Source organism: Macrobrachium nipponense, chromosome 45, assembly GCF_015104395.2.
Source record: "Macrobrachium nipponense isolate FS-2020 chromosome 45, ASM1510439v2, whole genome shotgun sequence".
NCBI classification, from domain to species: Eukaryota; Metazoa; Arthropoda; class Malacostraca; order Decapoda; family Palaemonidae; genus Macrobrachium; species Macrobrachium nipponense.
In genome coordinates, this window is record NC_061105.1 from 6,825,139 (window position 1) to 6,848,854 (window position 23,716).

Genomic DNA, 23,716 nt, shown 5'->3' on the forward strand with positions numbered 1-23,716 from the left:
TCTTCAAATTTGCATATATAAATTTGTAGTTTCTGTGGAGTAAGAAGGTGATGAGTGATTCAACAACTACTAGTACTGCTAATACTCTAACTGCTCGTTAGCACAATCGCTATTAAATCTTATAAGTAAGCGTATCTAGTTATATGCTTTCTGACTTCCTACAGTAGGAAATTAGAGTTTAATATTTCCTCAATAAAGTTGTAACCTTTATTACATGTAATAATGAATAAATATTAATAATTCCCTTTATTGCAAACTATGTGAGTGTCTACCGATAATTTCGGTAGTTTCACTTAGTATTTTCTTCGAAATTTTGAAGCGAAAATCATTAAAAAGTTAATAAAAGCGTATGCCGAACCAAAGACCCAGTACTTTCCCTGCAAAAAAGACAACCGAAGATCGATGGCGATGAAACACGAAAAATCAAATCAGGAGGAACCGTAAACGTATGTTTACATTTCAAACGATAGAGAAAATCTGGTTCTAGAAGGTATGGTTCCTATTCCTGCCACCCAGCGGCGGGGCGGTAGATCACCTGACCTACCTACCTGTAGCGTGTGCCGCGAAATTCGAATTTCTATCGGGGACGACGGAGTCTATAGCTAAGTATATATCTGACAGGGAAGTTGAATGTATGAAAACATAATGTATTACAACATCTATGAACAACCCCTCTTTTTATTTTCACTCCCAAGAACGAAACATGAAATGTAATTGGTAAAATTTTACAATATTATATACTACCACTAACATTTTCCTACAATCAAGGCTTTTAGTTAATAGTTTTCTACTGCCTCCAAAGACAGACAATACAAAGCATCATTGTGAAATTCTGCCATTAATGACATGTCCAAGCCATATCCATCTTCATCATTGGGAAATACCAAAATTTGTGTTCTCCATTACTAATTTTTGCTGTTAATCTAGCCACCTGTGGGGGCAAGCCAGCCTCAACGAGCGGGGTAGAAATGGCGCTGTAGTGTTGTCGGAGGAAATGAAGAATGCAGTGACAGAAGGCGCTGGTGTAGTGTTGTCGGAGGAAATGAAGAATCCAGTGACAGAAGTGAGTAGAAAGAATGACCGCATTAAGAGATCAAGGCTGGTGGAAGTTAGGAATTGTAAAGTTATCCCAGGTGACCACTTGGGGCCCCCAACATAGGGTCCTTTGTATGGATTTAAAGATGAAAAGAGAAAAGAAAACGAAAACGAATGGGGTAAAGAATAGTAAGTGGTATAAATTGTTAGGGAGGGATAATGATAGGAAGAAAAAGTTCAGGAGAAACTGCTGGGAGAGGTTGATCTGGGAATTGAAGATGTGGGAGAATGGTGGAGGCATAATGCATCAGTGATTAGAAGACATGGAAAGGAGATACTAGGGGGAAACATCTGGAATAGTATGGGAGGAAAAGAAGAGTTGGTGGTAGGGGAAGTGGTGAAGGGTAAAAGGGAGGCAAAGAAGAGATTTGGAGGAGGACAGAGAAAGATTAAGAGAAAGAAACAAAGAAGTAAAAAGGGTGGTAGCTCAAGCTAAGGCAAGGGCATATGAAGAGGTTTATAATGAACTGGAAACCAAGGAAGGGTTGAGTAAGATGCTCAAACTGTCAAAAGTAAGAAATAAAAGAACAGGGGACATCACCCATAATAAGCAAATGAAAGATAGGAATGGTAGTCATAAAAAAGGAAGAAGACATCCTGAAAAGATGGAAAGAGTATTTTGAACAACTGCTAAATGAAGAAAATGAAAGACTTGTAAGAGAGGATGGACAAGTAAACATGGGAATGGCAATGGGGATATCTAGGGATGAAGTGATACGAGCCTTAAAAAGAATGAGGAATGGGAAGGCAACAGGACCTGCCCTTGGAATCCCATTCGAAGGTTTGGAAGCCTTAGAGAGGAAGGGTAGGCATCTTGTATGATCTTTGATGGTAAAAATATTTGAAGAGAAAAGATACCAGAAGAATGGCGGGAAAGCATTTTTGATACCTATATTAAAGGTAAAGGTGATTTCAAGGAATCCAGTAATTATAGAGGTATCAAACTAATGTCTCACACGAAGATTTTGGAAAGAATAGATGGCAGGCTGAGAGAGGAAGTAAGAATAGGGAAGGAACAGTTAGGATTTATGAAGGGAAGCGGCCCATCGGATGGAATATTTTGCATAAGGCAGCTGATGGAGAAATTCAGAGAAAAACAACGAGGCCTGCATCTAGTATTCATAGACCTTGAAAAGGCCTGTGACAAGAGTGCCAAGGCAAGAAATATGGAGATGTTTGAGGGAGAAAATGGTGAGGGAAAGGATGTCAGAATTATTCAGGAGATGTACAGGAATGTGTATACTAGAGTGAGCAGCAGTGTTGGAGAGACGGATGGATTTGAGATAGGAGTTGGATTACATCAGGGGTCAGCACTTGCCCATTCATCTTCAACATTGTGATGGATGTAATGACCAGGGATGTTAGAGAAGCAGTGCCATGGTGCATATTACATAAACGGGGGATGACATTGTGTGTTCAGAGGGGAGGGAGGAGTTGGAGGGGAGGTTGGAGAGGTGGAGAGCAGCACTTGAGGAGAGAGGAATGAGAATAAGCAGATCAAAACCTGAATATGTTCCAGTATTACTGAGGATGGTGGAAGTAGCATAAGATTGGATGGGGAAGAAATAAAGTAAGTACAGAAGTTCAAGTACTTAGGATCAGTGTTAGAGCATAGTGGAAGCATGGACCAAGAGGTGAGACATTGAATTCAGGCAGGATGGAATAACTGGAGGTCTGCATCAGGGGTCCTCTGTGACAAGGAGGTCCCTCTGAAATTGAAGGGAAAGTTTCATAAGACGGTGGTCAGACCAGCAATGTTATATGGAACAGAAACAGCAAGTATGAGAAAAACAGAGGAGAAGATGGATGTAGCAGAAATGAGAATGTTAAGATGGATGTCGGGAGTAACAAGGGAAGATAGGATTAGAAATTAGTATATAAGAGGATCGACAAAGGTAGCTGAAATATCGAAGAAAATACAGGATGGAAGGCTTTGATGGTATGGACACCTGTTACGAAGGGAGGAACGTCATGTTGGAAGACATATGATAGAAATGGAAATAATGCAAGGTAGAAGGAAGAAGGGTAGACCAAGAAAGAGATGGTGTGAGTGTGTAGGGGAAGATATGGCATTGGTATAAATAAGAACGAGGCACAGGTCAGAAATCAATGGAGACGACTCATTCACAACGGCGACCCCATATAAAAATGGGTTTAAGCTAGGAAGGCGATTACCAATTTTTGCTGTTGACATTTCTGGAATTGGTAAGATTATTTGCAGATAAGATAAGTCTCCAGACTTAATATGGCTTAGACTGGAAATTATAATGAATTAGAGCTAGCAGTGGTACATCTCAAATGTTAAATTGTTGGTTTTACAATAGAATCTTTACTACTTAGAATAATTTGCTACTTTTCAAAAGCATCTGACAAGCTGAAGAATTACTTGAAATCCCAGTAAACTTTCTCCTCTCAAAACCTGACCCTTTTGCAAGTCATATGGAGCGTATTCCTAATTTACTACTTCCAACAATATTAACCTTTTGTACCAACAATATTAACCTTTTGTAGTCACAATTGCTCAAAACCTCTTCAATTTACTGGAGTGCCCAATCTCTGCACTATATGGAATAGTACAGGCCTTAATCATTCACCACACATTTTCGTTTCCTTAGTGAAGTTTTAACTGTCCTCCTACCGCAATGTGATCCTTCTACTTTTCTGTTTGTTTCTTCTACCCCATTTATAACTCTCAATTGTGAGCATCTCATGTATTAAACTTCACATAACAACCCAAGAAAACAGTGTAATTACCCAATTTTAAGATGAGACAAGAAAAGGATCATTATTCTTATTAAGACCGAAGCCAAAACTTCATGGAACTGTAACTTAACATAAACTCATACCTGCAAGGGATCTGGTGTTGCAGACTGCATTTTATTGAGCTGTTGCATAAGAGACTGGATGGCATCAAATTGTTGATCCTGTGGAGAACTATCAAGGGGACCTCCAGCTGGAGCAGCAGAAGCTGGTGGCCCCGACACCGAAACTCCTCCACCTAAAGCACCAGACTGATTGCCTACAGATCCCATGACTGGCTGCTGACCACGCTGTAGCTGAAGTATCAACTTCTGCAAAGGATTTTCAGCAGCCATAGACGTTGCCGCCAACTGCGACAACGCTCCTTCTGACGAATTCACTAGGGGCGTACTACTTGCTGCTGATGACGTTTGCTGATAAATCATAAACAGAATAATGGTACGTATTATGGTTAAATGTAGTTTGACTATACGACGAGGTGCCACTGAATGGCATGATTTTTCTAACTGATTATTTTTAAATTATTTCAATATGAACATTGAGCCACATTTCCATCTTTCATGGGCCTGCTGGAGGGATTTATGCAACGATTATAATAGAAAACTATTGAGTACGAAGGTATAATAGAGCTTCTCATGTTTGACTATGCATCTGAAACAATGCCTAAAGATATTTTCTCTCACCATTTGTGCAACAAGGGCTTGTATGGGGTCCCTGCGGCTTAGAAGAAGGAGGAACAGGTCCCGGCATGACTCTCATATCGGGCCCAGGTACAACTCTAGGGTCTGGAGTTGGTGCAGATACCGGGGTTGTGGAAGGAATGACAGCTGGAGGAGTGGTTGACAGAGGCACACTGGGCACAACAGGGGGATGAGGAATAATACTCATCATGTGTTGCATGAAAAGCTGTTGTTGCTGCAAAGGATTAAGGCCATTCCACTCGTCCATGCTCTGCAGCTTTTGTAACACCTGCTGCCGACTGCAATAACACAAGAGGGCAGATTGTCAACCATGCCAGAGGACAGAATCATTGGCATCTTCCACTGCTATTGAACTGAATTAAAAGATTATACACTCACATTTAAATCTACCAAGTAAATCTGTAAAATTCACAAGAACTCAAATCTAGTTCCATGATTACTAATATTTTAAATAAATGAATAACTTAAGCATACAAGAGTTAACTTTCTCAATTATCATATTGCTAACCAAAAAATTTGCTCTTACCAAATATAGAAGAACTTATTTAATATATAATTCTATAAATTAAGAGACCATATTCCCTTTTCCAAGATTGCTTCAAACTCTGTGATTGTAGTCGGACCAAATTCCCTTTTCAAGGACTTTTAAACTTGATATTCAATGCTGTTTAAACATTGGACTGTCACACGAGAGTTTTTGACCGAAAGTTTTGTTCTGTATTCTGGGATTGAGTCACTAATTTTACAAATCATGAATTTCTCTGAAGTTACTTCATCTAGTTAGTTTCATAAAGTTCATAACTCAGAAGCAAACACCAAAAAACCAACCTGACAGCCATTTGATGCTGATAAACTTGTTTCTGGATCATGTAGTTTTGCAACATTTCTAAACGTTCACGCTCAGCTTGTTTTTGTGCATTCAGCATCTCTGTCACCTGCAATGTAAGTTGGTTTCTAAAATGTTACTTCTCTTAAGCATGACCCATTATATGTACTATTACCTATAAACCATCCCAACCTCTGGATACAAAAAACAACATTACATGACTCACATTTTCCTATTTCTTATAATGCTCCACTTCAGTTTATTACACTGTGAAGTCAAAAGATGTCACCATCTATAACCATGAGAATAAACTTTTCATTCTTTGACTCTTATTTCCAAGGTCAGTTTTCCCTAGCACATACAACCTTCTATCATTTTAAAGACAGGTTTACCACTCCCTATAGAATTAAGCCCCACTCTTCATTTCCTGCCCTTAATTTCTATTTTTTTCCAGCCTGACCTTCATATGGGGCTTTAGGTCTGCAGTATAATCGAACCCTGACATTATGTAGTAGAGGTTATTTGTTTATTTATTCAAGAGTTATATTACATCATATACTTAGTTACACTTGTACTCAAGGAGAACTAACCCATAAAATAAAACAAGCATTAATTCACAGAGACAAGGCAGTGGGTTCAACGCTTTTCAAGAATACTCAACCTTCCCAGGTAAATACAGTTCAAAGCATCTTTCTTTTACTTAACCTGTTAAGCGTTCCCCCTGGATGAGCAAATATGTCTCCTCTTTGGGACATTCATTGTGAAAGACGCGAAAATCTATGTGTGTTGATAAACGCCCGAAGCGTACTGAAAGAAAACCAGCAGGACCAGGCAGTTTTCTAGCATAAGCGACCACCAGGAAAGAGTTGCCAGGCTGGAAATAAGTTTCCCGTGTGCTGAGTGTGTTACCAAATGATGTTTCTACATTTTCTATACGAGTAAACATATTATTACGGGACTGACGGCTTGGCAAGCACAGTTAAAGTCTTGAACGTAATATACCGCTGAAGGTGCTAACGAGTAGATCGCTGTAAACGTATTACTACGTGGGTGACGCTTAACAGGTTAATATATGAAATGAAACCCATTAATATCTAAACTGACCCTCATCTCTCAGTAAACAGAGTTACAAGTTCTGGATAGCAAAAGACAACTTCTGAATCTATAAATTAATATCAGCAGATTATCCACCACAATATGCACTACTGTAAAGTATGCTTTAAATTAAACCCTACCTACAATATGACAATTCTAAATCATGCTAACATACATTACTCTCTAAAAATAAAATTAATTTTTTCATGTACAAACCCAATATTTCATGATACCCTAATACACGGTAGAGCAATCTCTAGAGTCATCCATAAGAGAGAGGGGGACTTGATTACACCTCTCTTGAGGAAACATCCAAGGTTCCCTCTTTTGCAAAACTTATTGGGGGGTGGAACTGAAACAGTGTGAAACAACAGCAATAACAATAGAGATAATCGAAGAATTTACACACACCAAAAATACCAAATTTGTAACTAATTTGTATTTTTCATAACTAACAAACCTGAGGTCTTAACATTAGGATTTACTAGCGCCAAGCTGGAAACGGTAGAATTAAAATTACATTGGTGAGATCCAGGGACTAATGGCATCTATACCAGGTCACGGGGCATGTATACCCAGAATGCCCACGGCTACCTGTGACCCATCAGTTTTATATTACTAACCCAAGGTTTAGACTGCTAGAGGGGTGGTTCGAGGTGGGGCCTTTAACTGTTAAAGACCTCAGGTTTGTTAGTTATGAAAATACAAATTAGTTACCAAATTTGGTTATTTGTTCATACACGAAACAACCTTACGGTCTTAACATTAGGATTAGACTTACTATTGGAGGAGGTAAGTCTCTACAACTGACTGGAAGTTTGCCACCTTCTCCATTTCCGAATATATAGGTAAATTCTAGAGAATGGACAATGAACCTAGGACCAAAGATAATAAGCGGATCTATTGGTTTCCTCCCCACTGGGTGTAGATACCATTCTACTGTTTACTCTTGTCCCTTGCGACTGGATCCACCTTCACCCCTCTTTCCTTATTATCCAGAGGGGTGTGTTGCTACTGAAAAGTATATCATCAGCTAAGATAGCTTCACAGTATGGCTGACCATCTCACCTGCATCTAGTCCGTTCCAGCACATGACGGTACTCTCCTTCATATTGCCCGTAGTTAAAGGAGTAGGAAGAAAGTAGTAAGAAAAAGACCAGTCATCCCATTCATTCTACTTTCATACCTTCATCTTAGACTAGACGCAAACTGACCCGCCAGGGGCACTGGATGAACTATATCACTTGTTGGGCCGCCACCACTGGACCCAAGGAAAAGGTGTCCAAGGATCTATGGGCAACATCTTTCAAATAAAATGAGGTGAAAGTTGTTTGGCGCTTCCACACGCCAGCTTTCAGAATTTTTATCCACAGACATGTTCTTCTTAAATGCTAGGGAAGCACTCACACGCCCCTGATGACATGAGCTCTAGCTCCCACCTGGCTATCTGACCCTCTGTCTTCTGTAGTATAAGCATTTCTGATTGTCTCCTTAGCCAAAATGATATTGTATTCTTGGACACTTCCTTCTTGTTCCGTCCTGTACTTACGAACAACCTCTGGCACCCCGGCCTGAGGTGCCTTGTTCTCTTTAAGTACTCCCTTAGTGCCCTGACGGGGCACAGGAGCATTTCAGCTTTGTCGTTGTCTACAAAGCCTGCCAAAGGAAGGTATGGTAAACGGAGTCGAATCTGCCGTCTACTATTGTTGGATTTTGGTCTTTTGCCACGAATTCTGGGACAAACTCACACACCATTGATCTCCAACCTCTCGAGTGCTTTATGAGATATGAGAGGCCATGTAGCTCCCCCACCCTTTTGGTTGAAGCCAGGGCCCAATAAGAAGACTGTCTTTCAGGGTCAGGCTCCTATCCGTGGACTGTCTTAGTGTTCGTAGGGGTTTTGTCAGACTACTCAGTACCTTGGTCAGATCCCAATCTGGGGTTTTTAGCTCCTTTGGTGGGCATGACTGTTCAAAGCTCCTCATCAGCATGGCCAACTCCCATGAAGACGATATGTCCACTCCTTTCATTCGTAAGACTGAGGCTAGAGCAGCCCTGTACCCCTTCACTGCAGATACAGACATATGTTTTTCTGTTCTGAGATGTATCAGAAAGTCTGCTAACTGCTGAATAGTGGTACCGAGTGGAGACACGTTCCCCCTACGACACCAATCACAGTATGCTGACCACTTCCCTTGGTATACTGTCGCGGATGATTTTCTGATATTACCTGCCATCTGAGTTGCTGCTTTCTGCGAAAACCCTCGCTTCTCGGAGGGGAGATACTTGACAGTCTCCACCCGTGAAGCGATAGGGACTTCACCGACTGGTGGTACCATCTCCACGTGAGGCTGACACAGAAGGTTGCTCCATGGAGGTAACTCTCTTGGCACATCTACTAGGAGTTCCAGTAGGTCTGGAAACCACTCTGCTTTCGGCCATAACGGGGCTACCAGGGTCATCTTGAGGTTCTGAGACCGCATTACCCTGTTCAGAACCTGACGGATTAGACAAAATGGAGGAAATGCGTACACGTCCAGATTGTCCCAGGGGTGTTGTAGCGCATCTTCTGCTGCTGCCTCTGCGTCCGGGACTACTGAACAATACACTTCCAACTTTTTGTTGTACCTGGTTGCGAATAGGTCTATGATCGGTCCTTCCCACAACATGAGCATCCTGTCCACTACCTGTTGGTGTAGGGACCACTCCGTTCCCAGAATCTGATCCTGCGGCTCAACTTGTCGGCCACTATGTTCTTTTTCCCGGAATATACCTGGCCTTGATGGCTACCAGGTTCTCTATAGCCCACTGGTGAAGTTGAACTGTCATCACATGTAAACTGCCGAGAACTAGGCCTGCCTTGCTTGTTTATATAAGCTACTACTGTGGTGTTGTCTGACATCAATACCACCGAGTGTCCCTTTACTCTCTCCCTGAATTCTTGTAGAGCCAGGAAAGCTGCTTTCAACTCCAGCACGTTTATATGGAGTTCTCTGTCCTTGCAACTCCATTTTGCTGACACCATCAACTCCTCCATATGGGGCTTTTTTTTCCCCAGCCTTCTAGTGATGCATCCGAGAACAGCAAGAGTCTGGGGTGGGGAGGATTGTTGAAGGGGGACACCCACTGTCAGATTGTCGTCGTCCACCCACCACAGCAAGTCTTTCCTCACTTCTGCCGACAAGGGAATTTGCTCGTACGGGTGATCTACTGTTGGTGACCAAAACTCTTCATCCTCCATTGTAGGGACCGAAGGTGTAGCCTTCCTTGTGGTACTAGCTTCTCCAGGGAGGTTAGGATTCCCAGCACCACCTGCCACTGTCTTGCTGGCTGTGTCTGCTTTCCCAGAAAGGCATTCACCACTTGTTTGCATTTCTGTACTCTTTGGTCTGTCGGGAATACTTTGGCTTGTGTTGTGTCTATCACCATTCCCAGATATTCCAAACGTTGACTTGGATCCAGCTGCGACTTCTGCTGATTCACCACAATACCTAGGCTGTGACAAAGCTGCAGGAGGGCCGCCCTGTCCCTGAGTAATTTCTCCCTGGACTTTGCTATCACCAGCCAACCGTCCAGATATCTTATCAGCCTGATCACCCCTGAGCGTGCGCCCATGCCGACACGAGGGGTGAACACTCTTGTAAAAACTTGAGGAGACGTTGTCAATCCGAAGCACAGGACCTTGAACTCGAAAGCTTTCCTCGCAAGACTGAAGCGGAGAAATTTCCTTGAAGACTGATGGACTGATATCTGAAAGTATGCGTCCTTTAGACCGACTGTCAGCATAAAGTCTCCGATTCTGACTGCTTGTAGAACCGTTCTCGGAGTTTCCATCTTGAAACTGGTTTTTCCTTATAAACAGATTCATACGTTGACAGGCCTATTACTGTCCTCCACTCCCCGTTGGCTTTGGGTACCAGGAAAATCCTGCTGTAGAAGCCTTTTGTCGGACTGCATACTTGTTTGCACAGCTCCTTTTTCCATCATCTTCTTCACCTCGTCCTGCAGAATAGTGGCCTTCTGAGATTTGTGGGCATAAGTGACGTGGGGTAATGGTTGATCTGTCAGGGGCGGGGTACCTCGAACGGAATCAAATACCCGATCCTGAGAACATCCACCACCCACTGCTCTGCCCCTAGTTCCTGCCACTTCCAGTGATTTGCCAGGCAACCCCCCACTGGTGTGGCCGAGTGATGGGAGCGCCCATCCTAATCTTCTTGAGCCTCTCCCCCTTCCCCTATTGCACCCCTTCCTCTGTTGTTTCTATTGTGAAAGGGCCGATGAGTTTATCCTCTTTGGGGAGAGGGTCTTGTGACTCTATTAGGGATGCTATGTCTCACTGGTTTCTTTCGAGACAACTGCTGTTGTCTTCCCTCCAAAGGAATAGTTTGACTGTTAGAGTTTTTCCTAACTGCCTGTTGCACCAACCTATCGTTAGTGTCCATCCTTCTTCTATCTATCGCTTCTTCCAGTATGACCTCTGGCAACAGTAGTTGCGATTCCAAGATATCCCCATTCCTCATTGCTAACAGGGAATCCAAATCCACATTGCGGCTTAGTCTAGCCAATGCTGCATCTCTCCTCATTAGCAGGATATTTGCCCAAACATTGGCACTTACGTTTGTCAGGTACGCAATCGCCTTGGACCCTGACTGTAGTAATCTAATGAACAATGGTTCATCTACTACACTTTCCTTGTTGCTTCCGAGGATGCAATTTTCGCCACTGCTGTTGACCAAAGGTCTAACCAGGACGCAGCCTGCAAAGACAGAAGAAGCTGTTGCTTCTAACGTGGCAGCCTCTTGTACGTCATCGAAGGGCACTCCATTTTAACCTGATCCAAGGTTAATCCAGGCCTTAACCTTACAACATTAGGGTCTTTGTCTAGACAGCAAGGGACCTTCGTGTCGTTAGAATATTTCCTTTGCTTTATCATTGGAGGGGGAATAAATTTAAATGATCTATTAGATCTTAAGGAATTATCCCTCCCTGCAATCTTTGCGTTTACGTGTTGCAAGACCGATTCCGCATGACTCGAACAAGGCAATTCATACGACACCTTGGTATCCCTCTTTAGTCCAAACGCCATGTCAATTCCAGGAGGAAGCATACTGGCCGGTGTTTCTGTCTTCTCCGAAAGGCTATTGAATTGACGAATCAAATCAATAACCTCTGCATACGAGGCCAGAAACTCCTGGTTTTCTCCTTCCTCCGGCTCTAGTGTACCACTCTCCGTCACGAGATGGTTTTCTCGCCTCTATCTTCTGACAGACGGCCCGGAATTCCACGGCCGCCTGCCCCTACGGCCGCGGCCTCTCTGATCTTTGCTGCCGCTGTTGGCTCGATCCCAGATAGTCCCAGCAGGGGACGAGAACGTCTCACTCTTTCCCTGCTCACGGATCTAGAGCGAGAATCTCGTCTAGATCTCCAAGATGAAGGCTCCCTTAAGACAGAGGTAAGTCCGTCTTTATTAGCGTTGGCAACGTTTTCGAGCGTCGGCGAGCCCGGCCTCGGCCTTCTATCCAGACGGACACTGCCTTCCACGAACGTATCCGCCGAGGTTGCCAACTCTCTATTTTTTTGTACTTTTAATAGGAGCCTTATCGTCCTTCGTACGTATTTTGAACGGCCTTACGGGCGAAACTGGGACCTGCATTCCATCCTCTGCTGCACCTTTCGCCGCCAACGTCGATTTTACCAGAGGTATCGCAGTTTTTGCGATCCGAACTGGCAACTCCGCCTCGCCGCTAGCTCGCCGGCCGTCACCTCTCTCGCTTGTTCGGACTCTCGCGAACGGCTTCGTCTGGCAACCTTGTGCTTAATAGCCACTGATTTTTCCGACCTTCTTGCTGACTTGGAAATTGACAGTCTTCGTCCGAAGTAGAGGAAGAATTGATTCTTCTCCTCTTGGCCCGAGGATCCGCTAGGAACTCCCGAATCCTCCTCCAACGCTTGACTGGCGCTCGCCGTGACGTTATCGGCACTTAGCGATGACGCCGAACTAGAGAAGAAGACGAAGAAGGCGAATCACACTTTTTCTTTTTGTCTCCTTATTCATTCTCTCCTCTATATCCTGTAACTTCTGCATTACAGTTTGCATTGACGGATCAGAAGGCGTATTAGCGTCTGGGTGCAGCGAAAAAGGCCGAGAACCGGTCTGTGACGTTCATCACGCCTGCCATCTCAGAGTGTGACGTATGTTGTGACGTCATCGCTCTCGTAGGGAGAGACTGAGAGGTTTCTGCTGGTAACCGCACGTTTGCTGCCAATTACCTCCCACGTTCTGCATCGCTGTAAATACTGAGTGGGATGGAGAAGCAGCGGCATTAATTCCCATAAATTGCAAGCCGGGATGAGGAACATTCAGCGCTTGCCTGGACCCTGCTGGAACCGTGACGTCATATAATGCGCAAGCAGACCATCCAAGGTTGGTACGCCTGGTAGGCCTAGCGCTGACCACGTACCATCTAACCAATGCGCTTGCGTAGCAGGAGCCTGGAACAAAGATGGCGGATCTCCCCCTCTACTTGCTGGGAACAAAGGAGAGTGCAAATTATTCATAAAATTACCCAAGGCCCCTCCTGACGTTTCCGATACAGAAACCGCTAGGAGAAAACCGAAGGGGTATGAGACAATTCAAAAGCAGGTGGAGAAACATATGGAGCAGCCTGGTTATTACCGATACAAAAGAAGCCGGTAAGGTGTCATCCCAAAGATGGCGTCCCCACACCCCCCTTTCTTTTGTATGGCTTTTTCCCAAGAACTTCTTCCACTGTTCCACCCCGACCAACCGCGACAAACAGAACACGGATTAGAAACCTTACATTCACGTTTTCCCTGCACCTACTACAACGTTGGATAGGATCCGTCGACACCGAGGTTAGGAACCTAGAACAAAGGGAAGCCACTGACTCCTGGGGCATTTTCCTTTGTCTCCTCTTCGAAGCGGTAGATAGACGATCCCGATGTTGAGGCAAATTCTCCATCATACACGTATACACTCTTACCACACACTGATCACACTTGGAGAAAGAAAAGGAATGAAAAATAAAAATGAAATGGATAAAGAACGGGCAAACTGAAAAACCGGCGTTTAAATGAGATAGACAGTTAACACGTCTTATCTTAAAGGCGGTAGGAAAATAACTGATGGGTCACAGGTAGCCGTGGGCATTCTGGGTATACATGCCCCGTGACCTGGTATAGATGCCATTAGTCCCTGGATCTCACAAGTGTAATTTTAATTCTACCGGTTTCCAGCTTGGCGCTAGTAATCCTAATGTTAAGACCGAAGGTTTGTTTCGTGTATGAACAACTATACACAAGAAATTCTGGGGAGTAGGACTGCAAATGTTAAACGCACAACAGAAAAGCAAATCATGACCAGTTCCACAAGTAGAACTGCTGAATGACAGGGATGCTCTTTGAGACAAGTAGTAGCCACCACTCTTCTTTGGGGATGTGCCTGGAGATTGTTCTGCATGCACTGAGATTGGGTTCCTAAACATTTGATCATTAAATAACATTCAAAATAATATTGCTAAAGTATCCAAATTTAACATACCTTTAACGGTGACACTGGTGGTCCTGGTACAAAAGGCACCCTTCCAAATATCCTAGTTAGTTCCCCAAGCTGAGCAAACTGATCATCACAATCTCTCTTTAATAATAAGGATGGCGTGAAATACCCAGCTCGATACCACTCTGACATATCGCCTGACGTAAAAGGCCCTTGCACTTCACCCTGAAATACAGACAACATTCATGTCACTATTGTACTGCTTTACACAGAGAGAAAACTTTGTAGTTTACAGATAAATGTTTTTTACAATTTTTCTTCCCTTGAAGCACTTTTCAAGTACAGTACCTACTGCTAGTCAGACCTAACGTCCAACTCAAGACTAGAAGTTTACAAATCTCAAATACTGGTTCCAATTATTCCCCTTGAAGGTGGTAGTGCAACATAATGACCAAAGTACGTAAATCATGCAAAACTCCTTAAATCTTAGAAAAATTACAACAATAGTTTCAGTTATTTTTAAAAGTGAATAGTAATATGATAATTAGCCTAACGGTAGCATCAGCGCATGAAAATGCTACTGCTGCTACTTCTCCAATAATGCAATTACCTGAGGGTCCATGTAGTACCACTTATCATCCCCAGGGATATGAGACGTATGGTTTCCTTGCGGCGTAGGATCAGGAATGGGACCCATAGACACAGGGGTCACTACAACCTGATTGGGAGAACCCGTCTGTGGTCTAAGGTCATCCTCTTCCACCAACTTGGCAACCAAATCGTCTGCAACACTGCGCATGTGTTCCAACTTCTCTTCTTCAGCTTGGTACTCTCTAGGTGGAAAGGACCCAGGTTCCACCTGAATGTTTGGCTGGGGGGGTTGGACGGGACTCGGAACGACCTGGAACTCTGGTGGCATCTGTACTTCGTGTGGTTCTTCTTCATCACTGACGATACCGTTTGGTAGAGGGGTTGGTAAATGGGATGGCTGCAGCTGCGCCTGTTGCTGCTGTTGTTGCTGTGCCTGTTGTTTATGTTGCTGATGAAGTTGCTGCTGTTGCTGTTGCTGTGTTGTTGTTGTTGCTGTTGTTGTTGTTGTTGTTGATGTTGTTGAAGTTGTTGCTGAAGTTGATGATGTTGCTGTTGCCGTTGTTGCTGTTGTTGTTGTTGTTGTTGCTGTTGTTGTTGCTGTTGCTGTTGTTGTTGTTGCTGTTGTTGTTGTGGCTGTGGCTGTGGTTCAGGGCAACTAGGAGGCTCTTCAACAATCTGTTTACTAGCATCCACAGAATTAGGCTAAAAAGAAAAAAAACATAATTGAGAATCTGCCACATTCAAATAAATTTCCAGTTTTAAATTACTGCATTTTTAAACAAGTTTTTCTTTTTAATAAGTTTGCCTTGTCACCACGATAATGTAGTAGTTAGTTCTCGTAGGAATGATCAAACACACCAAAGTCAACCCATGAGGGTTATCAATGTTTGACATCCCTCGATAGTAAACAACATCAAATGAGCATACCTGTGATTCAGCAATGTTTGGGGGCTTGTGACTGTCATGGTTCTTGTCTAAATCATTGACAGGGGTGTTATGCCTTATTTCGTCTAAACCATTCTTGATCTCTTCCTGGGATTCAACTTCACTCTCTCTGGCACTTGACTCGTGTTTATTAGCCACAGGAGCTTCGGTCCTGGCGGCAGTCTTGTCAGGACTAACCTTCTGCCTGACTCTTCCGCCACCACCACCAACACCTCGACCTTCAGCTGTTGGATCTTCCTCATCTGACCAACCAGGGCCATGAAACGCTCCTGATGCATCAAAACTACCACCTTTTTCGTCAGCATTTTCTGTGGCCCTGTGAAACAATTATCATATAATTTTGAAAGGAAATAAGGTAAACCACAAACCATAAATGAAAATAAAAGGAGGTTAATTTATAACACCATCATTTCAGCTGTAGTGTGATGGTAAAATAACAAATAATATTTTTATGATCAAATGAAATTTTATGTACACTTACTTACCTAGTGATTCGCAGCTATAGTTCACGGTGTAATGAACTATCGCTATGTAATCACTTGATAAGTTGAAATAAGTCTCATAAATTTACCAAGCATCCTAGAGAGTAAAGGTTACATTTTTGATGGGCATAGTCTTACCCTGAGGAAAGTTATCTTTGCTAGAAAAATTAAAACTTGTTAATATTCTCTGAATGAATGAAAAGTATAAACAAACAATTATCTTTCCTAAAATAAATACAGCAATAAAAATGATATTGTTATAATACAAAGTTTCATACATACTTACCTGGCAGATATATACTTAGCTAAGACTCCGTCGTCCCCGACAGAAATTCAAATTTCGCGCCACTCGCTACCGGTAGGTCAGGTGATCTACCTACCTGCCCTGGGCGGCAGGACTAGGAACCATTCCCGTTTTCTATCATATTTTCTCTCTTCCACCTGTCTCCTGCGGGGAGGCTGGGTGGGCCATTAATCGTATATATCTGCCAGGTAAGTATGTATGAAACTTTATTGTATTATAACAATATCATTTTCATACAATGAACTTACCTGTCAGATATATACTTAGCTGATTGGCACCCTTTGGTGGAGGGTAAGAGACAGCTAATATGGAATAGACAGGTAAACAACATATGTTGTAGGTATAAAAGAAAAACCTTGGTTCCTACCTGATAGGTGGTAGACTTCGTGGCTGTAGCCCGGTAGTCTGCATCACCTCAAGACTTTAGCGAGATATTAGATCTATGGCTAGAGTTCTTGTGGGTTTGTCGATGGGTATATGAACCGCTTACTCGGCAGAGCCTGAAAGGACTTTGTCACAATAGGGTACTGGACCACTTCTATGACAACACACCTTATGAAGGAGCATAACCAATCCCGACCACCTGATCCTAACCACCATGTTAGTATATAAAATTGTTCTGAGTTATCCCCGAACTCATTACAAACAACCCATAACTCGAAACTAAAACGCATTCATACAAAAATTCTAAAAAAAAAATTTTAATACTCCTCTAAAAGATATCACAAGAGTTCCTTACTGAACAACAGTGACTGGCCGCCAGTGCAGCACCGAGCCCTCTTTGTCAGCAGAAATCTAGAACATATCTAGTAGAAGGTATGACAAAGTTAAGGATTGGTGTTTGCTCCCGTACCCAGTATCGTATCCGCCGATACAAAAGGCCCCAGAGAAAAACATTTCTCGTAGGTCACGCGAACGTCTTTAAGATAGTGAGATGCAAATACCGAATTGCACCTCCAATATGTCGTATCAATGATTTTCTTTAGCGACATATTCTTCTGAAAAGAGAGAGACGTCGCCACTGCTCTAACTTCATGAGCTTTTACTCTTAAAAGCGGAAAAAGAGTCGTCAGGACAGAACTTGAGCATCTGTAATGACGCTCCTAATGAAGAAAGCTAATGCGTTCTTAGACAAGATTCTTGTGGGGTCCTAATCGAACACCAAAGACTTTGTCTAGAGCCTCCATTTGTTTCTTCCTTTGTAAGTAGAACTTCAAGGCTCTTACAGGGCAAAGAGACCTTTCTGTTTCTCTACCTACTAGACTCGATAAGCCTTTAATCTCGAATCTCTTGGGCCAGGGATTCGATGGGTTCTCATTTTTCGCTAGAAAAAAGTTTCTAAACGAGCAGAAGGCCGAGTCTCTGTTAAAGCCGACTTCATCTTCCAGGGCATGAAGTTCCCCAACTCTTTTGGCTGTCGCCAAAAGATAGGAGAAACAAGCATTTCCTTGTTATATCCCTGAACGACGCTAAATGAGGAGGCGTCAAATCTGTCAGACGAAAGGAACTTGAGAACTACATCCAGGTTCCAGCTGGGAGGAGTTAGTTCCTTAGATTTTGTCGTTTCAAACGATCTAATCAAGTCGTGCAGATCTTTATTTTCAGCAATCTCTAGGCCTGTTTTCTGAAGACTGCCTGAAAGCATGCTCCTGTATCCTTTGATCGTCGATACAGATAAGTGAGAGACCTCTCTCAAGAACAAAAGAAATCAGCGATTTCGGTTATAGAGGTACTGGAGGAGGGACAACTTCTTAAGACTTACACCACCTTCTGAATACCTCCCAACTTCGACTGATAGACTCGTCTAGTGGAAGCTCTGCGGGCTTAGCGATAGCGCTTGCAGCTTCGCGAGAAAAACCTCGCTCTGACAAGTCTTTCGATAGTCGGAAAGGCAGTCAGCGCTGAAGAGCGGGGAGGTTGGTTTTTTGATGAAACCTCTCGAAGTGTGGCTGTCTGAGAAGATCCATCCTTCTTGGAAGGGATCTTGGGAAGTCTACTGTCCACTCCAGCACCTCTGCAAACCAATCTTGTGCTGGCCAAAACGGGGCTATCAGGGTCATCCTTGTCCCAGTTGGCGCTACAAACTTTCTCAACACTTGCCCAGGATTTTGAAAGGGGGGAAAGGTACACGTCCACATGAGACCAGTCTAGCAGGAAGGCATCGACCACGAGAGCTCTTGTGTCTTCCACCACTGAACAAAAGACTTCCAGCCTTTTGGAAAGGAATGTGGCGAACAGATCTACGTGAGGAGTGCCCCAAAGATCCCAAAGACTCTCTACACACCTCTGAATGAAGGGTCCATTCTGTGTGAAGGACCTGGCTTCTCCTGCTCAGTCTGTCCGCCCTGACGTTTCTCGTACCCTGAACAAATCTTGTCAGGAGGGAGATGTTCCTCTGTGAGGTCCAAAGTAGCAGATCTCTTGCTATCTCGTATAGAGACACGGAGTGCGTTCCTCCTTGCTTCCGAATGTAGGACAGGGCGGGTCAGTGTTGTCCGACATTCACTTGGACCACACTGTTTGACACGAAGGGTTCGAAGAACTTTAGCGCCAAGTGAACTGCTAGAAGTTCTTTGCAATTTATGTGCCAGGACACCTGTGCTGCCTTCCAGGTGCCTGACACTTCTCTCGGTCCTAGTGTTGCTCCCCAACCCTTCTCCGATGCGTCTGAATACAACACTCGGCTGGTTCGGAACTTCCAGAGAATTCCCTTGTTTTATCTTTTAGAGGGGACAACCACCATTTCAGGTGTGGTTTCATACTTCCATGGAAGGAGAAAAATAAAAACTGGTCGGAGAGACAAGTCCCGTCTTCCAGTTCCATGATCTCCTTAGGAAAAACTGAAGAGGACGAAGATGCAGTCTTCCTAGAGGAAAGAACTGTTCGAGCGAGGAAAGGGTGCCTAGAAGGCCTTAACCATTCCCTCGCCGAAGTCCGTTCTTTCCCCAAGAAGAGAGAGACTTTTTCCAAGCCTCTCACAATTCTCTCTTGCGAAGGAAATACTCGAAAACCCTGAGAATCCATCCTCCATCCGAATCCCGCCCCAGATAAGAGCCAAGTTCTGTCCTGGGAATCAGCTTGTTGACTTCTCGAGGTTCACGAGTAGTCCCAACGCCTTTATCAGGTCTAGGGTCAAAGAAAGGTCCTCCAAACACTGTCTCTCTGTTCTGGCCCTGATGAGCCAATCGTCCAGATATAGAGAGATGTTGACGCCTTTGAGGTGAAGAAAAACCTCGCCACATTCTTCATCAGGTTTGTGAAGACCTGAGGAGCTGTGGACAGGCCGAAACACAAGGCCCTGAACTGAAAGATCCTTCCCCCCGTCATGAAACGGAGGTACTTCTTCGACGAAGGGTGAATCGGGACATGAAAATAGGCGTCCTGGAGATACAGCGACACCATCCAATCTCCTTGACGTAAAGCCGCAAGGACTGAGGCCGAAGTCTCCATAGAGAACTTCTCCTTTAGAACGAACTTGTTCAGAGCGCTGACATCTAGTACTGGTCTCCAGCGCCCCCCGAGGCTTTCGCAACCAGGAAAAGCCGATTGTAAAACCCCGGAGAGTTTTTGCTCTAGAACTAATTCTATAGACTCTTTTGTCCCACATTTGATTCACCATCAGACGAAGAGTATCCCTCAGTACAGGGTCCCTGTATCGGCTGACAGTTCCCGCGGATGGTCGTTAGGGGAGGACTGTCCTGGAAGGGGATAAGATATCCCTTCCTGATTATGGACATCGAAGAGGCGTCCGAGTTTATGAGTGACCAGGCGTCTGCAAATTCGAGAAGCCTGGCACCCACTGGTGTTTGGATGTTGTCTGTCTCACTTCCCTTTCTTAAAGGGACGGGAAGAAGCTTTACCTCTCCTCTCAGGACCTCTTCTCTTAGAGGGAGCTCTGGAGGGAGGGCCTCCTCGAAAGGGCTGAACCGTAGAAGTCGGTCCTTTCTTGTCCACCGAAACTAGGGGTCTCTTCTTCCTTGCAGTTTGCAGGAGAAGATCCTGTGTCGCCTTCTCAGTCAGTGAGCGAGAAATGTCCTTCACTAACTGAGAAGGAAACAAGAAGTCCGACGTGGGAGCGAAAACCAGGGCTGCTCTCTGTGAGGGAGAAACCGCCTTGGTTAAGAAGGCACTAAAAATACTCCTCTTCTTAAGGAGCACCGCTCCAAAAAGAGAGGAGATTTCTCCCGATCCGTCTTGTACTGCCTTGTCAATACAAGAAAGAATACTCAGAATGACTTCGGGGTCTAGACCTTCCAGAGTCATGAGCCTTCTAGACATCACCCAAGGGACCAGTCTAGGAAATTAAACACTTCCAAAAATATGGAAGCGCCATTGAGGAGATGATCCGTCTCAGAAATCGCCCAAGACACACGAGCTCCATTCAAAGCGTGTCTCCTCGATGAATCAACCAAGGTTGAAAGTCCGCTTCGGCTGCCGCTGGAGAGAAAGGCCCATGTTCTCCCCAGTTCGGTACCAGAAACCTCTCTTGCCAGAAAGTATGGCTGGAGGCATACAGAAGGTGGTTCTGCCCAGATCCTTCTTTGACAACATCCATTTGTCTAGAGACTGTAGCGCTTTCTTCATAGAGATCGTAGGTCTCATCTTCAAGACCGACGAAGACTTTGGTACAACCGCACTCGAAAACAGTGATCGAGGCGAAGGAGGAGCCGCAAGGAGTCAAAGAATCTCCGTACTCCTGCAAAAGAAGGTTTGTCAGAACTCTATAGTTAGAGACTCCTTCTCTACCGTTACCCTCTTCTTCCGAATCTCCTTCTACACCGTGCGGAGAATCGGCCTGAAAAACGAGAGGATCTTCATCCCGTTCTCTCGCTACTGGTGACAAACTCCTACTAGGAGAGGGACTCATAGAGTGAACAGAATCTCTCTCAAGTCTAAAAGAAGTCTCGCGTCTGCTTGACTTCTCACGCCTGGAAAGCTCCTCGCGCTTGGCTGGCGCCTCGCGCTTGTCTGGCGCCTCGCGCTTGGCTGGCGCTTCTCGTTTGGCTGGAGCTTGTTGCCTGGCTGGCATCTCGCGCCTGGCTGACGCCTCGCGCTTGTCTGGGCGCCTTCACGCAAAGCTGACATCCCTCACAAGCCTGGCTGGCGTCTCGCCTGCGCTTGGCTGAATCCTTCGAGCCTGACTGGTCGCCTCTGCGCTTTTGGCTTGATTTCCTCGCGCCTAACTGGCGCCTCGCGCCTGAGCGTATCCTTATCCAGAGCAACTCGCTCGGATAGCTCCTGACGCTTGCAAGACTCTTTGCGCCTGGAAGACGTCCCACGCTTGTAAGGCTCTTCATGTCTGGAGGACGCTTCACGTCTGGCCGGTGAAAGAAGACGAGACTTCTTAATAGGAAGTCTAGCGTCCTTCTTGCGAGGAGGATCCCTCGAAAGAACTCCAACCAAAGAGGCTATCTGCTCTTGTACTGCAAGCAATATCCTCTTTGGAAGACCACACCAGCGTCCTCTTCAATAGAAGAAGGCAGGAGAACTCGAAGGAGTGCGATCCTCAAAATACCGTTCGAGAGGCGTCGAAACCAGCTTGGCCTTCTTGATAGAAGAAGGGGCTTCCTCCGAGAAGCGCTCCGGGCTCGAGTCAAACGCGCGCTCTTTCCAGTGCCTTTTCAGTGGCCTAGAAAGATCCGAGTCCTTCCACCCTCGTTTAGGTGAAGGAGAACCGGACGACGAGAAACAATCTCGTAGGACGCTTTTCTATTAAAGCGTCCTGAGCAGACTGTAGCGAAACAGAACCTGCTGAAGGGACGCCATGACCGTTGGGGATTCCCCACAACCTCCGTACGACTTTCGACTTTCCTTCTCCTCTGGGTATGTGAGTTTGGAAGAGGTCTAGGCCTGGGAGCATCGCAGGGACGGTCAGACGCCCCCTCCACAACACTGGGAACACTCACTTCACTAAGTAATTCACTATCACTTCCCTTACCTTGCATGGCCGCCATCTGTGTCTTCATTTTACGAAGAGTAGCCTTCATATTGGCGATTTCCGAAGCCGAATCCGAATGCAAAGCCTGTGAGGGTTCAGATACCTAGGGAGAATCAAATTCATTAATAATAGGAGAGAGAGACTCAGAAAAAGGCTCAATAGGCCTTGTACTCACACTTTTGTGCAGCCCGTCTAATTCTATCCCTCTCTAACTTCTTCAAGTAAGAAGTTAGAGTCTTCCATTCATTAGCATTCAACTTTTCACACTCAATACAGGTGTTATTCAAAGAACAGTCAAACCCCCTAAATTTACGACATACAGTGTGAGGATCAACCGAAGCCTTCAGTATCCTCACCTTGCAGCCTAAATTCACACACACTCTCACACTAACACTTGAATCAGACATTCTATCAGAAAAATCAAAAGCAAGTCCAAATCCAGTCCACAGTAGCGAATGCCAAAACAACGATCCAGTACGTCACCAAGAAATCCAATATAGATGATCAAAAAAGTCTTGAAAAGCGAATTCCAGTCAGGAGGTAGTAACAACAATGTTGATACACCCCAAAGCGACAGAAAAATATGTAGAAAACGGGAATGGTTCCTAGTCCTGCCGCCCAGGGCAGGCAGGTAGATCACCTGACCTACCGGTAGCGAGTGGCGCGAAATTTGAATTTCTGTCGGGGACGACGGAGTCTTAGCTAAGTATATATCTGACAGGCAAGTTCATTGTATGAAAATATGAACATCTGCAAAAAATTTCCCTGCACACAAGGTGTATTTCCAAGTTATTAGGAGAAAATTACATGAAGACAAATCCAAAGGAAATACTTACCACTCTGGCAAATTATCTTCATCCCAAGACTTCCGAAGGCGGCCATCTTTTTCGTCCCAGGGTGGGCGGGAAGTTCGGGACGAGACAGGGACCCCCCGGCCAGCTCCCCGCCCCGACACCTCTTCCCACTCGCTGTCAGGGCCATTTTCCCGTTCACGCCAACCACGTGTCCCTGAGGAAGTGCCAGACCAAACATTAAACCTAATACTTATAGTCATCCCCCCACGTATTCGCAGGGGATACGTACCAAACCCACACAGAAATACAGAAAATCTACGAATACATACCAAAAACCCCCTCTAAAAATGCTTATATCTACCTATTTTAATCATTCAAACACCAAAAATACCCTCTAAAATGCTAATAACCTCTTATTTTAATAGTTCAAACATCAAATATACTATAAACTATCATCCTAAAACATTTAGTCGTGAAAATATGAAAATACAGTAATCGCTAATGTTGAACCACAAATAAGCGGGGTCGATTGTATTTTGAAATATTAACCATCATGTGCCTATACCTACATCTTCAGCCAGCCTCATCTCAAAACATACCTACTGAAGAATGTAAATAAAGAATGACGAGGTGTGCACTTGGAACAGAGAGCGCTCTCTCTCTGTT

The 23,716-nt window shown here is 44.5% G+C and overlaps 1 protein-coding gene across 1 annotated transcript in view; it reads right to left on the reverse strand.

The window, feature by feature from the left end:
* The window catches only part of LOC135214330 (GRB10-interacting GYF protein 1-like), a 200,258-nt gene that overhangs the window by 89,786 nt on the left and 86,756 nt on the right, over nucleotides 1-23,716 (reverse strand). Inside the window, 8 exon segments of the mRNA XM_064248529.1 lie at nucleotides 3,942-4,268; nucleotides 4,539-4,568; nucleotides 4,570-4,834; nucleotides 5,385-5,491; nucleotides 14,042-14,221; nucleotides 14,607-15,020; nucleotides 15,497-15,848; nucleotides 23,093-23,264. Of these exon segments, the coding sequence (XP_064104599.1) occupies nucleotides 3,942-4,268; nucleotides 4,539-4,568; nucleotides 4,570-4,834; nucleotides 5,385-5,491; nucleotides 14,042-14,221; nucleotides 14,607-15,020; nucleotides 15,497-15,848; nucleotides 23,093-23,264 (1,847 nt within the window).